The 18,370-nt window shown below is 32.1% G+C and overlaps 1 protein-coding gene across 9 annotated transcripts in view; it reads left to right on the top strand.

Annotated features, from left to right (window-relative positions):
- Positions 1–18,370, top strand: part of LOC115882274 (ankyrin repeat and KH domain-containing protein mask) — a 105,716-nt gene that overhangs the window by 19,797 nt on the left and 67,549 nt on the right. For 7 of the 9 annotated variants that reach the window (XM_030900228.1, XM_030900227.1, XM_030900225.1 and 4 more), the window contains exons 2-4: positions 5,789–5,933; positions 7,206–7,361; positions 14,955–15,178. In XM_030900228.1, the coding sequence (XP_030756088.1) occupies positions 5,789–5,933; positions 7,206–7,361; positions 14,955–15,178 (525 nt within the window). The remainder of the gene's footprint in view (positions 1–5,788; positions 5,934–7,205; positions 7,362–14,954; positions 15,179–18,370) is intronic. The other 2 variants (XM_030900232.1, XM_030900224.1) reach the window with 1 other exon arrangement.

Genomic DNA, 18,370 nt, shown 5'->3' with positions numbered 1-18,370 from the left:
AGGACTTTATTGTCTTTCTCTAATTGAAGGAAAAAAAAACGAGGAAATACAAAAATCAAATTTTAGTTATGGGTTTTAAAATTAAAAATTAGTAATCGGATTTTTAGATTTCAAAACATGACGTTGCAGGGTTCAGTATGGGGTTGCCAACTTACAAAATTAAAAATAGAGGACGCGAGTGTAAAAAAAGGGACAGGCGAAAAAATGTTCAAACCTCGCTCAAATGTCAAGAATTTACCCAAAAGTTATGTAAACCTTATACGGATAATGATCTTTTTTACTTTCCTTAAAGCATCCACTAATATTTCTTTTCTGTGCGTAGGAGTGGAGCTAACAACGGACATGCTGTTGTCAATATGGTTTGGTGTGTAAAAAAGAGGACTTTTTCGATACGCGAGAGAAAAGAGGACAGTACGACCAAAATGGGGACTGTCCTCTAAAATAGAGGACTGTTGGCAACCCTAGTTCAGTATGGCACAACTTATGTTAATTTAATCATATTTGTGTCTTTTCTGGTTTGCGAGGTACCTGTAATTTGCATTCCTATATTTATGGGACACCGTGTATATTAATAGACAATTAATTTATTATTCTATTTCCTGGCATATTATTCAAATGTTCCTAAAAATAGAGCTGCTACCTCTAAATATTTTGATTCTGGATATTCTCCAGTAAAACATTAAAATACCAGGTTGAGACGATTTAAATCATTTTTAATTTAATTAATTGTTAGTCATTTCTGTTTTTTAATACCACCAGCACAGTTTAAATGTTTTTTTTAAAGATTTTCTTATGGGAAATTCACGCAATACCTCTAGAAAAAAAGCTAGAATACTGATAATTAGTGGGTAAGAACAAGAAAAAATTGTAGAGACTTCATACCATTGCAAGCAATTATTGCAGAATAATTAAAAGGTACCTATTTAATAGCTGCGATGTTGCCAATTATAATCAGCCGTTTCTGAAACAAGACCATAATTTTATCATTAGGGAGGTGTATATGACAATTTCTTGTTTTACGCGGTTTTGCTTATACGCGGGTTTATTAATTCCATATTTGATAGGAAAGGTTTATAATATACCTGGGGCATCTCAAGAGTGGCTCACTCCTGTAACTTTTTTATTTTTTCAGATAAAAAACGAGATTTGTTATGTCAGTATATGTATAACAAAGGATTGATTGATGTATTGAATTATTTTCGGTCACTTCCTGTTTCGCCGGAAATGATGACAACTTTTGATTTTTTTGGCACCCTCGGTATATTTTTACTTTATTCGATAAAAAATGACACTCTTGAGTAGAATGACATATGTATGTCAACTTTTGACATTCTCAGTTAAAGAAATGTGTTTTAAATTTTAATCTACAGTATGTCCCCGGATTGTCTTTACAAGAGGAAAAAAAATAGTGTATTGTTTTGTAAGGAGTAAAAATGACACTTTTTGTGGCAAGGCTCTACGATGACGACATACAGCCGAGGCACAAAAAATCATTTTTACTCCGAATAGAACATTCCACATTTTTTTAAACGCCATAAATATTTTTTAAACAATTTCAAACGTTCAAATAATATAAAAAGTTTTAAAATACCTTGTATGCAATTATATATCGAGAAACTATGGTTACGCTCGTTGAATTTGACACTTTATGTCATAGTGTTTTATTTTACTTTATGTCAGTTTACTAATATATTTTCGTACTTTTATGCTTGGTGTAAAAGTGCTTTACTTTAGAATAAGCGGTATTTTATTTAATTTTTGGATTCTTGGACATAAAATAAGACATTTATTATAAAGGTTTAATATGTTTAAAATCTTTGGTTTTTCACAATTAATTTTTGTGCTGAGTTTAAAGGTAGAAAAAGGAACTTTACTGATTTCTACAATTTACAGTTGTTTTATAGCAATATGTCTAATATCAGCATTTTTTAGTACAACCACTTGTTTCTTAATTCAGTAATATTCGTAGTTATTGCACGCATGCATCATAGTATGACCACTATGACCAGTCATTCATTAATTTTAAGAAACTTAACTTATTGAATTAACTTGGGCCATGAGCGGTTTATTACTTTTTTACTATTATTTAACATGCCTTTGTACTTTCCGGTGTCACTACGCTGTATAGCCAGCCAGTAATTAAAGGTATCTGAGTAATTAAAGTTGGTGTAACTGAATTAAACTTGTGCAATTTGCACAGGCGATTTGATAATGGAAGCTGCTTTATTCAAACTGTTGTTTCATAAGCATCGGTTATCGGCTATAATATTTTGAACAATCAACATCAAACGTTTACTGTACTTTAGAAAAGTCGGCCTAAAGGAGCTTTATTTTTTACTTCACTATTATTTCAGAATTATTGCTATGGTACCGAATACTTAAAATAAAAGACGACATCCAAAGACACAACTGTTACATGTATCCTCTCGTCGGGCAGATTATAGAGTGTAGTCTTTGCTATAGACATAAATAATAGTAATTATTATTTTAATTATTTTATTCATTGTTTAATATTATACAGGGTGGTCCCCGAACTGTATTCCGGAAACTTCGGCAGCATATTCTGCAGATAAATATAAGTAAAAAAGTTCGTATAAATGTATGTACTAAAATGCTCAGTTTCGGAGATACAGGGTGTAAAAGTTTCATTTTTATTTCGATTTTTGGATGCTAACACGAGAGGGGACAGCTAACACGCATATTCTCCAACCAAAAAATTTTTGAGGCCAAAATTTGATCGGCGGCCATACTTTGGTGACAAGATTTCGAGGTGACACCAAGCGAATTTTTAGGTTTTTTGTGAATACCGTTTTGTTTTAAATTTATAAACTGTGTTGTTTAGTATGGTGAGATGTTCAGCGTATGGCTGCAAAGGCTGAAGCGAGAAAAAATGACTGGAATTACATTTTACAGGTAAAAGTCGATACACAACTTTTGTTATGTTGTAGTCATAAAATGTACATTTTTTTCATTATAGCAGTAAAAATATGTAAAATGCTTTTAATATGTTTTGTACCACATCCAAACCAAACTATTTTTAATAATTCCAAGTAGTATTTTCAATATCCTGTATTATAATTAATGTTTGAAACTATAAATAATGCTACTCAGCATGGATTTCTCCAGTGACGTAGGGAATTATAATAAGACAAATACAATTTCTGCAATAAACATTTTTTTATATATTTAAATGTAAAAAAATGTATAAAGTATTGTTATCAAATATGTAAAATAATTGTAAACTATAAAAAAAATTCTAGTGATAAAAAATCTATATGTATAGTTGTTATATAAAACTTAAATTTACCTGCCAAGACTTGCTGGGGATGGACAAACTTGTGGTGGGCTACTTGTTACTACATATATTTTTTTAAATATTCTTTCAAAAAATTTGCTAATTTAGGTGTATAATAATAGTTTCAGTGAGTAATTAATACAAATTTAAAAATAAATAAAATAACACAAAGCTTCTAGAATCGTTTATTTTTTTGTGGAAAATTAGAATATTCTTATGATTGAAGGTAACAAATATTAAAAATTACATTATTCATTGAATCCGTACGCAAGTGTGAAGGGGATTGGATAGATTCATTATTATACCGTATGTTCGAAAAAAAACGACGTCCAGTTGGCTTGTAAATGACGATCGACGACATTTCTCAGATAATTTTACATATAAAATGTCAGCGATCTTCATTTCACAGTCATCGCTGACGCCGTCTTTTCGATGTCGTTTTGTATATTTTTTATGTAATTTTATATGTAGAATTATATAGGGAATGTCATCGATCGTAATTTACAAGCCAACTGGACGCCTTTTTTTCGATCATACGGTATAATAATGAATCTAGCCAATCCCCTTCACACTTGCTTACGGATTCAATGAATAATGTAATTTTTAATTTCCAAACAAACAAGACGCCGTTTTTTTCGATCATACGGTATATATGTATATAGACGTATAAAACATATGTATTTACATTATTTTTTATTTAATTATACATTATACACACGTTAATAAATAAATAATTGTCTTGATAATCAGTCCACTGTGACTGTTAAATAAATTTTGCATTATCGACTTAGATATTCTAATATTATAAAGGTGAGACTATAAAATACAAAATTGTATATACATTACTCAAAAATGAACGATATATTAGTTTACGTTTTAATAAATATTTTGTATCGTCTAGGTACAAGCTAATTTCTGATGCTACGCCAATGGAGAATTTATTGGTGACAAGTGGCCTCACTTTCAGCTGCCGTGTTACCTGTCCCCTCTCTTTCCTTATCTAAGGTTAAAACACATGTAGGTGGCGCCCCCTACAAATAGGAGTCATATTGACATTAAAATTAAATTTCTCATGCCAAAAAACTTCTAGACACCAATTTTCATCCAAATATTGACGTTACTTCACAAATTATTTGGAAAAAATAAAAATGAAACTTCTAGACCTTGAATAAGCATTTTAGGACATACATTTATACGAACTTTTAGACTTATTTTTATGTGTAGAATATGCTGCCGAAGTTTCCGGAATACAGTTCGGACCACCCTGTAGATTAATTATTTTTAGTTTCTAAAAATGTACATGTATGTAAATTATTATTATTTTTTTTTATTATGATTGTTAGGTTCCCACAATTAAACTTTATGCAGCATTACATTAACAGTTATATATTTAAAAAATAACACAATACAATTATTATTTCAACTTCAGTTTGAAATACTGTGGTATCGCGTGTTTACATTCCACGCCTTCTGAGAACGTTCAACTAACTGCCCTCTCTTTTATATGGGGATACAAATTTTATGCAGGGTGTTAAAAAAATAGATGGTCAAATTTCGGAGGATGATTCCTCGTGGAAAAATATGAAAAAAGATTCCTATAAAAATTGTTCCGAAAATGCGTAGTTTAAAGATACATGATGTTAAACTTTTTTTTTAAATATTGTTTTGTAATTACCCTGTAGCCAACTTTATTGAAATTTGTCAGTGATATATCTACAAACAATGGGGTTATTTAGGCCCTAAACTCCAGTGGAGTCAAAGTGACTTTTCTTGCAATTTATTATTTTTTTTAAATAAGGCGACTAAAAATAACACTTTTTTCTCTTGTATCATGCCTATCTATAGCTTGACCGGCACAGCGTTGTCCACTTTTATATATTTTCTTTTAATCAAAATATATTATGAAACAAATATAAATTAATTATAAATTTATAAACAGTTATTATTTACATCAGCAAACTCACCTTCTTAACAGCACTTAAGGGACATAAAGGGCCATTACTACCGCTTTCCCAATAAAGTTGCGATGAGTTTTTTACGGCTATTGAGCTATCTTGTACACTTCCCACTAGAAGAGGTTCTAAAAAGAACAAATATTCGCTGCAAGTCCTGAAAGTAAGCTAGTAGTCCCCTAGTAAACATTTTTAAGCTTTATCATAACACTATTTATTTAAACCAAAAACTCGTAATAAAAACTAAAGTGTCAAAGCAAATGATAATGTCAGGAAATAAATAAATAAATGCGGCAACTTGACATTTTTTTACAGCAGAGCTACCACCTGAATCCCCAGCGCGAAATTTAAATTCCAGTTAGTCAGCACGGCGCCGAATATGTCCATGGTTGGCAACAATGAATTTAAAAATCGTGCCCTCGATAAGAGTTTAATTAATATGAAATATATATTTATGTATTTTTAAGGAAAAAATATAATACATATTTATGTGTACTTTTTTTTACTGAAATGTTATTAATGGTTTAATTTTTGTTTCTAGGTGGAGTCTTTTATGGTAGAGCAAGAATTTGAGGACGAACCACAGGCGGAAGCCGCTAAATTTCTATTGGGGCCCGATCAAGACCGAGCCGTCGATCCGGAGACGCAGGCCCATCTCGAAGAATTGCTCCAGGTGGCAGGTAAGGGTACGAGTACATTCCATTTCCATATTATTTTTTTACATTAAATACAGGGCGAGTCTTAAATCGGGTATATTTCGACCCCAGGAACACATCTATGAGGTTTTTTACAAGAAATATGTTGAAAATGCGACATTTTCTTTTAAATTTTCCTGTCTATTTTAGACAGCTTTTTAGAACTACATATTTACCGCAATTTTTTCCACGGCATAATATTTCTATAATTTCTGATATTACCATGGTTACGGCACTAAAAGGGATGACTCGGTTATTTTGGAGTTGAGTCCTGAAAATATTTGTACTTATTTAAGACTCACCCTGTATATAGTCCGATTCAGGAAACGATAGTGTTGCCAACTTTATGAAATAGAAATTCTGACGAAAATACAATACATATATTATTTTTTTTAAATGAAAATTTAAAAATTTTCAAAACAAATTTCGAAATGTACTTTACAATTTTTTTTTTCGTGCAAAAAAACTTATACGCGTGTTCCTGGATTCGAGAGGAGGGGTACAAGAATAATGTCTGATGCCAACGGAAAATGTGTATTAGTTGCGCTAATGCTGGTTTGAATTTACTTACTTTACTGAGAAATGCGTATATGATAACTATTTTTTACGAATAATAAATGAAAATTTTCCATGAATATGGTGTTAAAATTTTCATTTTCCCTCTGAACCTCGAAATTCCCTAAGAATCAGGAAATTTCCCACGAGTTGGCATCACTGTATAGAATATTCTGATGAACTAAGAAATGAACGCTGGCAATTGTCCAGTAGCAAAGCCAAATCCAAGACAAGACATGAACGTATGACAGCGCTTTCAGATGGAGCGGACCGTCCGCGACTTCGAGCAAGTACCATGAGTTTATATGAATGATTTCACATGTGACGCGTTTGCTCCGTCCGGTTGATTTCGTCCGACGGTTATCTTGAAAAAACACGACAGACGCTTCGCGCGGACGCTCCGCTCCATCTGAAAGTGCTCTGACGGTGATGAATTCACACACACATACCATATTACTCTCTAATCCAAGTATAAAAGTCGTCTATCTTTGTCTGGTACAGGGACTGGACCGGTCATAAAGCCCCGCCTACACAGTTTTACCTTCCCAGCATTGACTAGCGAATGCTCGTGTTACAAAGCGTTACATTACAACGCTCGGCTCAAGTCGATCTCAGCCTTAAGACTTATTCAACCAATTTAAAAGTGTCGAACTAGATATTTGTTAATTTATTTTAAGAATTGTCTCATTGGTTTCTCATGTGTTGCAGGAATTAGTCAACTTGCGGCCAAGGACAGCAAAGCCCTAGGCGACCCCGAGGTTCTGCGCAGACTAACGTCCAGCGTGTCGTGCGCTTTGGACGAAGCCGCCGCAGCACTGACGCGCATGCGCAGCGATAACGCAGCCGCAGCATCATCTATGCAAGGTAATATTGCAGTAACCACGACTGAATAAATGTCTATTTGCTGTCTTTTGTGTTTTTATTGGGTAGAAATACTCATAGAAAATCATACTTTCGAATTTTTTTAAATAAAAATTGCAGTTAACATGTGTTTTCTTTAAATAAACTGTCGCAAGTCTGTTGAAAATAAAAAAAATTGAATTCTATTGAATTCCTTCAAATGACAAATTATCATCGATTGTAATTTCAATGACCACTGTGACGCTGTTTTTTTCTTTCAATTTTACGGTATGTTTGTTATAGAAATATAATTTTTTCTTGTCATATTTTCCTGTCCATGTTTATCCCAGTGGCGTTATTGATTTTCTTCTCAAGTTGTAAACCGAAATATAAATAACTTCTAAGGTTGCAAAGAACCAAAAATTACCTAAACAGATTATTAGAATACTTCTTTATGTTTTGTATCAGTCATTATTTTGAAAAATATCAAATTATTTTATATAAACAACATAATAAGCAAGCCGTCTCTTTTGAGAAAAAAATAAGACTGTTATTTTTTATCCTAATGGAACAAAAATAATTATTTTTGTAAAATTAAAGGTAAAAAATAACAAGTATTTTGTAGGATCGTTGTGTGTTTATATTCCTAGTATAAATTATGAAAAAAGACGTCTTGTTTTTTTTCTAAATTAAATACTTATTAATTTTAAGTTGCATTCACGGTTCTATCCCAAAGAACTTACCATTTTGTCATTTTAAAGGCTACTATGACACCATTTTTTCTGAACACAGTACTTTTTTATATTTATTTTTTATTATTTTAATATTTATTCGTTTTTAACGAATGAGCACATATTCACTATTATAATAGTATAATCGAATGTGGTTATTTCGAAATATTTTTATCTGTAATTAAAGAAAACAAGATCAAAAGAAATATTAATTGCAGGTCGTTTATCAAGTTGACAGAATAAGTATAATTTATTAAATATTGGGAAAGTTGTCATCAATTTTACTAACAGAATACAAAATAATAAGGAATTATAATAAAGATTTATTACCAAATATCTTAGAAAAAATCTAATCACACTAGAAACGTAATTTCAAAAATAGTTAAATACTAAGATTATAATTATAAAACTTTAAGGTTAAAAATGTAAACAAATCAAGAACTCCAAGATCTTTGTAAATAAACAACTGCGGTGTTGTCAAATTGAATCTTGAAATCCTAAAACTGACGTACATATACAGACCGGACCATCGTAGTAGTAACATAGGCAGAACCGGACGAATTAGCGTATACCCGTCCGCCGGATAAAAAGCAGGCGAAAAAATGCGATAAAATATAAATAAGTAGATATGTGATAAGAATGTTTCAGAATTTGTATTTATTCATGTTTTAATAGCCAAAACGAATACATAGGTTCTCGCGACAGTTCTCAGACAGTGTAAAATTTATTTTTTAAGTAAAATAATGGAAGTTCGTGAGAAAATTCAAATTGTAAAATGGTATTTCCAGAATAGGTCTTTTTACCGTTTTAGTCAAACCGTTTAATTAGTGGACATGGAACTATTTTGTGGCCCGCTAGATCACCAGATCTTTCTCCCAATGATTTCTTTTTGTGGGGTTATGTAAAATCCAAAGTGTATGGTCATAATAGGGCTAATAATCTGGATGAGCTTCAAGTAAAAATACCAGAGGCTTTCCAAACTATTAGCCCTAATATGTTAGCCAATGTCAGACGGGGATTTTACGACCGCCTAGGCTTCTGTCTAGCACAAGAAGGTGGTCTTTTTGAACACTTGTTATAACTTTTTTTATTTAGAGTAATATTTTTTATTTTTTTATTTTATTGATGTATTTTTTAATTTTGGAAATAAGTTTTAGGTTTAGAGAATTTATTTATTTTTAGTTTTGGCTTGTAAACACACTCAAATAATAAATATTTAAGTATTTTTATTTTAAATGTTACCTTAAGTGAAGGTAAACACTTAAAATGAAAATAATAAATACTCCGCACTCCTCGCGTCGTATTCCTAGTCTGTCACAACCGACCCGTCCAAGCACAACTGCAACTGCGTGCTGCCTGACCAGCCGACGAGCCGGCAGTGAATCTCGAGTACAAACGCAAATCGGGTAAACGCAAATTCGTCCGGCAGCTTGCTATGTTACTAGTAGCCTGGTCTTCTCTGTATAATTTTGCAATTCAGAGTTAATATTGTTATGAATTATTTATATAGAAACGAAAAATACATATCAGTAGATACAATTCTAAAAATCTAATAAAACATGTGTGACAATCTTTGCATGTACTTGTGAAACAGTGATGACACACCACAAGTACATGCCAGAGGTAGCCGACGTATATAGAGTATGGCACTGTAAGTAAGAATCTTTACAATTTAATGAAATACTATACTCATTATAGAAATAATGATATACGATCTTCATTAATAAACTTTTTAATAAATAAATGGCAACCTTGCATTTTCTGTTTGCATCTAGTTTATACAGGGTGCCAAAAATCAACAGCACCTTTTTTACATAAAAAAGTCCTAGCTTTAATTTTCATCTTGAAATTACTGTATCTATAAAGAGTAATAAAAGAAGTACCACCACAGTAGTACTCTCAACCCTAATGGAAAGTACCCTTTCAGGGATGTTACGGAATTTTACACTAGTACCATTCGCTTTGGCATTAAAATTTGTGTAAGAGTACCAAATTTCAAGAAAAACGGTTTACATTATGTTCATACCCATACAGCACATCAAATCACATTTACGATGTGTTTACATTATTAAATGTAGACACAGGGTGACACAGTTCCCCCGATGTAAATATGCTACGTTTACACATTGTAGTTCAACACGTATGCACAAAGGTTAAACGTCCGCCTCACAATGTAGCCACAGTATAGCATTTACGTATACACAAAGTAAGGGATACACAGTGTGCCGTAGGATATACGGTGCTTATGTATTACGTTTAAACTCTGTTTACACATTGCAGTTGTGACTACTGCGTGTATACGTATGTATTTTGCTTATACATCGTGTGCTAGATATACCTCTTGTGCTAGATAAAACTACTTCTTATGAATGAATTTAGGAAATAATACAAGTTTTGATGCCTAACTTTTCATTCTTTTTAAGAAATATTTATTCAATGATACCAATTATATCTTTTTAGAACGAAAATTAGGAAGGCAAAACTTTGTATTTTCCAAAAGTATATCGATCGTAAGTTCAAGAGAAGTAGCCTTAAAACTGTTCCATTTTTGTTTTGTATTAAATGTACCATTTTTTTTCCATAAAATGGATTAAGTGGTTAAAAATAAAATTCTTATATTTCTTTATATCATGGAACGCAATAGCGCAAATAACACAATAATAATAATTATTTACACTGCAGAAACCAGAAGTAAGAAAACACTGTAAAAGAACAGAATTTGTATCAAAATGTATTAAAAATATAAGTAGGTACCTAGTATAACAACATACTAAAATGGTAAACACTGGTATATCGCCACGATTTGGTGGACCTCGTTTAGTCATTTTTTCTCTTCTTTTCCCTCCAAGCAGTTGGTTTGTTAGCATACTCATTCATCGAGATTAACAATCTCAGATTGACAATCTCACCCTGAAATTTTATATGAAACTGATTATTGAATATTAAACATACTTGTATATTGATCCATCAATAACTTACCGAATATCAGTGTAAGAAGTTCTTTGAAGTGTATAAATCTTTCTTTCTTCATATTTCTTTCTTCACTTCTCTTCATTTAGATTTATATTATTTCCAAATTAAAAAAAAAATATATTGCAGAGCTAACCTCTTTATCATTATACGAGAATATTTGGAGTTTTCATTCATTGGAGTCAAAATTTGGTAAATTGGGTATCGAGTAAGGGAAGAGTCGCTGCTATAATATTAATAATAGTCTTAGAAAAGTGTAACAAGGTAATCAAAAACTTGTGCTTACCTTAAAATCTCTTTTAAACTACACACAAACAGAACATTTATATAGAGCTTCCGAATGATAAAACAATAATGGCTGCTAACACATACCACTCCTAGAAAGGAGAAAGGAGAGAGAACACATAAGATACACTTGGTCGGTTTATCTACGCTGAGGCTGTCCGCGCGTGCGCACACCTTCATTTCATGCTAGAATGTAGACACAACAGTACACTATTACAAAGTGTCTATATAGAAATTTATATTATGTATATACGTCACATTTTTACAAGGTGTGTACTATAGGCACCACTATGATACGAAGTATCACACATACATATGACATATACATTGTATGTCTCATATATCGACGTCAGATTTCATCATTTTAATAATTATTTGTTACGTTACAAAAAACTCTTTAGAATCTTGAGTGCATACGGTATACAACTAGTAAACACTGTATCACACAATTCTATCAATATAAATCTGCGTGTATCTCATATGTATATGTTAGAACTAGATGAACACTTAGGTTCACTTTAACATATGTTGTGTCTCATGTGTCTCCCTTGTAGAAACGTAATTTCATTTGGACGTGCTGTGGTAGCAACTTTTTGTTTTATTTATTTTTTTTCGTAGAATCACCCACACCCACTAAAGTTAGATACACTCTTTTTTGACACCCTGTATATCTTGGATACATTCGTTTTGTACAGTAATGTTTATCTATTTATATTATTTCTCTGAGGGAAATCTAATCCAACAAATGGTTCATTTAAAAACATATATTAATAAATCTAATAATAGAAGCAGTGTGTCGAATTATAATACTTATCTTATTAAAAAAGGGGTAAATTTAGACACAGTGCGCTGACTGATATAATGTGAATAAAACTGCAGTTGTAGAGCTTCATTTTATGATAGATTAAGGACAGTTCCTTGGCCAGTTCTTTTTTTATTCTATTAGTAACGTTTTCGCCTTCATTTTGAGTGGTTTTCGAAATTGGTCACACTGAATAGAATGTAAGTTTATTAACAACACTAATTTGTTAGAGAACGTAGCAATTTAAAAATAAAAATGTTCATGACACTTCTGTTTTTTAATCAAATTAAGAGATGCTACAGTATGACACGCATTCAGTAAATGTATTGTTTATTGTACAGGGTGTCTCCCATTTTCGCGTGTTTTACATGTTTCCTTGTTTACGAGAGAAATACAAAGATGAGTTTTTCACCTTACTGTGTTTCTTTTTTATGAAACTAAAGATCCTACACACACATTTGTCCTAGCTTTCTTAGTTTTTGAAATACAGGGCGAATTTGAAAATATTGCATTTTTCGACCCTCTTCGTATCTTGGTTATCTTATCGAAAAGGTGAAAAGTGAGTCTCGTAGAGAGTTTTGCACGTAGAATCCAGTGGCGTAACTAGTTTGTCGCTAGAAGCTGCCATTTTTAAATATGACTCAAACTTTATTTTTTTTTTCAAATTATTATCTTATACCGGGTGCGTCTCAAAAGTGGTTAACCCCTATAACTTTTTTATTTTTTCAGATAAAAAAAACGAGATTTGGTGTGTTAGTATATGACATAAATTAGGATTGATTGACGTATCCAATTTGTTTTCGGTCACTTCTTGTTTCACCGGAAATTACTACAACTTTTGATTTTTAAACCCCAAGTAGCATCTATCTGACTTCGAACTAAATCTGACATGAAGCGACGTCAGACTTTGTGCAAATTTAGGTCGGGTGCTGGTGATACCACCGGTGACGTCGCTTTCCTATTAAAAGCGACGTCGTTGGATCCGAGTCGGTAAATTCAACGATCTGTCGACGTACAAAATAACAACGTACCGTTTTTATTAATTTCCCAACGTCGTTCCCACGTTGGGCTTGCACGACGTACATATACTTGAACTAGCCCGACGTTTACCCGTTATCCGAATAGGATACGTCTCACTGATAATCCCTAAAGTAACGTCCAATTATATTTTGTTGTATTTTATGTTCATATTTATAACCTAATTTACATGGTACAAAGAAAACAAGGTATGATCGATACGGTACTCTCGGTATTTTTTTACTTTATTCGATAGAAAATGACACTCTGAATAGAATGACATATTATACCGGGTGCGTCTCAAAAGTGGCTCACCCCTATAACTTTTTTATTTTTTCAGTTAAAAAAAACGAGATTTGGTATGTTAGTATATGACATAAATTAGGATTGATTGACGTATTCAGTTGTTTTCGGCCACTTCCTGTTTCACCGGAAATGACTACAACTTTTGATTTTTAAATGGCACCCTCGGTATTTTTTTACTTTATTCGAAACAAAATAACACTCTGAATAGAATGACGTATCATGCGTCAACTTTTGACATTTTCGCATATGGTGTATTTGAAATTGTAACATGCGGTTCATATCGACAATTTGACTCGAAATACCAAGTGTGTTGTATCAAATTATTCGTAAAAAAATGCTTTTTCCAAATATGCTAATGAGCCACCCTCGTTCCATTTGAAAAAATTGAAATATGATTTATTATTTTTTTAAAGCACATCGTTTAACAGATATTACAAAATAATACACGTAAAAATATAAACAATACAAAAAGATATAAAATATATAAATATAAAAAGAACACGGTATATCACAAACAAAATACGCAGTTTTTTTTACTAGTTTGTATTTAATCTCATTGTATTTGTCTCCTGTTGCGCGTATTTTTGAAATATGATTAAAAATACGATTTGAGCATTTTCTATCTGGCCAGGACAAGACACTAAAACATTAGACGATCAAATCTATTTTTCCAAGGCTCCTTGATTAGGAATTGGTGTTTTTAACATAGCCATGGCACTCTAGATTGAATTTTAAAATAAGATTTTTTATTAAGCGAGATTGTCAAAAGTTGACATATGATATGTCATTCTGTTCAGAATGTCATTTTCTATCGAATAAAGTAGAAAAATACCCAGGGTGCCATTTAAAAATCAAATGTTGGAGTTATTTCCGATGAAACAGAAAGTGACCAAAAACAATTGAATACGTCAATCAATCCTAATTTATGTCATATACTAACATACCAAATCTCGTTTTTTATCTGACGAAATAAAAAAGTTATAGGGGTGAGCCACTTTTGAGACGCACTCGGTATGTCAACTTTTGGCAATTTCACTTTAAAGAAAATCGTATTTTAAATTTCAATCTAGAGTTCACTTTTTATCGAATAATTGTGGTCATTTCCGGTGAAACAGGAAGTGACCGAAAACAATTGAATTCGTCAATCAATCCTAATTTATGTCATATACTAACACACCGAATCTCTTTTTTTATCTGAAAAAAAAATATAAAAAAGTTATAGGAGACACTTTTGAGACGCACCCGGTATATTATTTTTTATTTTATTTGCCTTGTTATGAGCTTCTAAAAATATCAGGTAAACAATCCATTATTTAACTTTTTAATATAAATCAACCTGGTGTAAATTTAAAAGAGTATTACATAATATACAATATGGATTAGCCAATAACCAAATTTTCACAACCTAAACAAATTATTCGATTGTTTTAATTGCCTAATTTAAACCGTCCTTCAATTTTTTCGATTCAAATAGAGATTACTATTAATATCAACAATCCTTTGCAGCTCCCTCTTGTTTATTGGACAGCATCTCCACCCGCCCGACCACTCAAGGGGGCGAAGAGATCTCCGACGAAGACAAGACGGCTCTGGTGGAGGCCTGCAACGATGGCGACGTCGGCACAGTGAGGAAACTGCTCACAGAGGGCAGGTCGGTGCACGAGACCAGCGAGGAGGGGGAGAGTTTGCTTAGCTTGGCGTGCAGCGCGGGATACTTCGAGTTGGCTCAGGTAAATCAAAATGAAATCGTTTATATGCTGATGTTAAGTCAGTTTAGGATGTTGTTAAGAATTACAGGGGTCCCAGTTGTCATAAAATTTCATAACTATTGTAATCAAAACAGGTCTAATAATAGAATTTTAGATTAGAAAATGTATTTTTCAAAAAATAAATTTTCGTATCATAGAATAGTAATGGTGCCAAAAATATCAAGAGGTTTAATATAATAAAACCCTTTATTTATTATTAGTTCTCTAATCGTTATTAAAACACTAATTTTTAAGGACAAAAATGTCATAAAATCATTAGAAAATTTTTATTTTTGCACTGGGACCTCTGAGATAATGAAAATTCTTATTGTAAACTGTCTAAAGACTGACCAGCGAGAGATGCAATAATTTTGACAAACTAAATTCAAAAATTGACAGAAAAAAGATTTATTTTGGATTCAAAACGTCAGCAACATATGTATGTATGTCACTGTCATATTTTATAAAAAGACAAAGGAACGAGCATATGATGGAAATTATCTGTACTTCGTTGGTGATTTAGTAAGATCGACTAAATTCCAGTTTATCAGTGGAATTATTTATGTGTCAAAATATAAAGTAGGGAAGACTCGATGTTACTCTAATATGGGCTGTTCAATTTGTTAAAAAGGGTACATTTCTAATAAAAATAAATATTTTAATTTAATTATTTAATAACAAAAGTACAGATAAGCTACTGAAACATCTAAAACGAATTGACGTATTCTAACTATTTTTGAAAAGTAGTAAATAAGTGCGGTGCCCGGTGGCGTAGGTAGTGGGTTCGAATCCTACACCCAGCATTTCATGAGCCGACTATTTTTATTAAAATAAAAATAGTTTGGGTACCTAGGTCGACTCAGCCTTAAATGAGTACTTGGGATTCACAATCCTGAGGTAGTAATAGGCGGTTGAAGCGTAGTGCTAGCCACATTACCTTCCTTGTATACCGAACGGCTCTAGCATGGCAAGCTGTACCTCCCAAGGCGTCAAACGCTATATACGGGAGCTATTATTATTATTAGTAAATAAATGCAAGAATACAAACATAATTACTAGTTATTAGTTTATTGTATATTTTTGAACAGCGTTAAAAAAGTTTTTAGCCTTTGTCTAAGATTCGCAACAACTCAATTCAAGTCCTGACACAATATCTATAAATTTGTACACTTTGCTTAAAACCATTTATAAATTAGACAAAAATATATAAAATAAACTCACAGTCCAACAAATCCACAAAAATTTAAATCAATGTGTCGAATAAAAGGTCAAACAAAACTGTCAACAAATGGTTTCTACTGACATCAATTTCGTGTCCAATGCAGAATATAAAATAATTAGACACCTTCCTTAGTCTTTTTATACAATGCTCTCGATGGACAGACTATAGATCTGTTTATATTTGAAAATCCTAAGTTTGTTTGGTATATTCTGAAAAATTGTAGGTGTTATATGGGTGATTCAATACTAACTGTGATTTTTTCATGTACTGTACTGTTTGTTCCTACATTTCTTAAAGTCTATTAATGAAATTTTTGTATCAATACCATCATCAATGTGTGTAATGATACAATTATTCATAAATAAATTGAATATTTTTTTGAAAAAATATGTATGGTATCCATAACAAGAATGATTATGAGTTTGTAGTAAAATTCTCTTGCGTAACATTATTTTTACTGTTAAATACTGTTACTATGCATGAAAATATTTTTTGGGTAATTTTAGTACAAGTTTGGTATCAAAAACAGTTAGGAGAATCACCCATATACCAGTCTGGTCATTTTAAGTCGGTGGTCTGTATTTTACTGAGTAAAACGAAGAAAAGGGTAGTTGACTTACGTTATAATCAGTTGCAGGGTTACCAGTGCCAGGCGTGGTTTCTCCGATTAAAAATTCTTCTTTTTTAACCTGCATTAAACTATTCCTGGCCATAGATCCCTCCCATACTTTTCCATATTTTCCTGTGCGGTACTGTATATAACTATTTTCCTAACGACTTCCCATTGTTGTTTGGACTTCCTACACTTCGTTTTAGTTAGTCTAGGCCTCTACATTGTGATTCTTATTCCCACTTATATTTATCTAGCCTGACTACATTCTCAGCCCGTTGCTATTTCAATTTCTTTAATTCTACCAGGAAAGGAAACAAGTAGCTTCATTTAGTAGCCAACTCATTTGTTCTTTTTCTGTCATATTCCATAACTTTGTTTTACATCACGCGATTACTAGTGACTCTTTAGAATAAAAATAAGATAAAAATGCTTATTGCGAACATTTAGTAATGAGTTATATTGTAGTGATATAAAAAAGCATATTTATGATTTTGTCTGGGGTACACAACGTCTTTTTGCCAACATTATATGTACGCCACTGCTACATTAGACAACCAATCTAAAAGCATTCAGTAACGCATTCATTTTCTTGTGTTTTTCAACACCTTGTAGCCCGAGTAGTGGAGCTCCACCAAATCTCTCTGCATGCTGCGAACAGTCTGTCGAATTCTGTCAGCTAGTGGCAAATATTTAGGGAGTGGTGCTACTCTTTTCCTTATACCCTGATTTATCAACAACTGTAGTTTGTCAGTGATATTTTTATGCGTCGACAGCCCTTTGTGATAGTTTATGTGTCGACAGCCAACTGATTGTGTTCATATCGTAGAAATGAAAATTGAATTAAGGGGCCACACCAGTAGAATGTCAAATATATGATATATTACAACTGTAGCAAAATGACTGACGAATTCATTGTGGATTTATTAATAATTGTCTAACCCTGGATTCTTGGTCGGTTTGATATTTCTAGTGAAATCTGGCAATGCCGCATAGATAAAATGTATCAGCCTACTATTTGTCTCTTTTTAACATGTGTGTACTTATTTTAGGACACCTCCATCGTTATCTGATGCGTAAAAAATCCAGACCACTGATTTAGTATAACCAGGTCTGGGTGTATTATTTTGTTGGTTAAAGATTTGAACTTTTGACAGTACATTTTCTTACAGTTGTTTCTTGAAATCTTATTCTTTTTTATACTGTCAGTATAAAAAATGTCTGTTTTGTGTTGTCTGTTCAGTTTAAACAAAGTGAGTATATGTGTTCTGTACAACTCCTCAAATAGTGGTTTTCGGATTTGGTGACAAAGTGTAGGCCTCATATATACTTCTGAAAAAAT

Source organism: Sitophilus oryzae, unplaced genomic scaffold (assembly GCF_002938485.1).
Source record: "Sitophilus oryzae breed Bouriz unplaced genomic scaffold, Soryzae_2.0 scaffold_177_pilon_pilon, whole genome shotgun sequence".
Classification (NCBI taxonomy): domain Eukaryota; kingdom Metazoa; phylum Arthropoda; class Insecta; order Coleoptera; family Curculionidae; genus Sitophilus; species Sitophilus oryzae.
The sequence above is the reverse complement of the archived record's forward strand: the minus strand, read 5'-3'. Positions and strand labels throughout refer to the sequence as shown.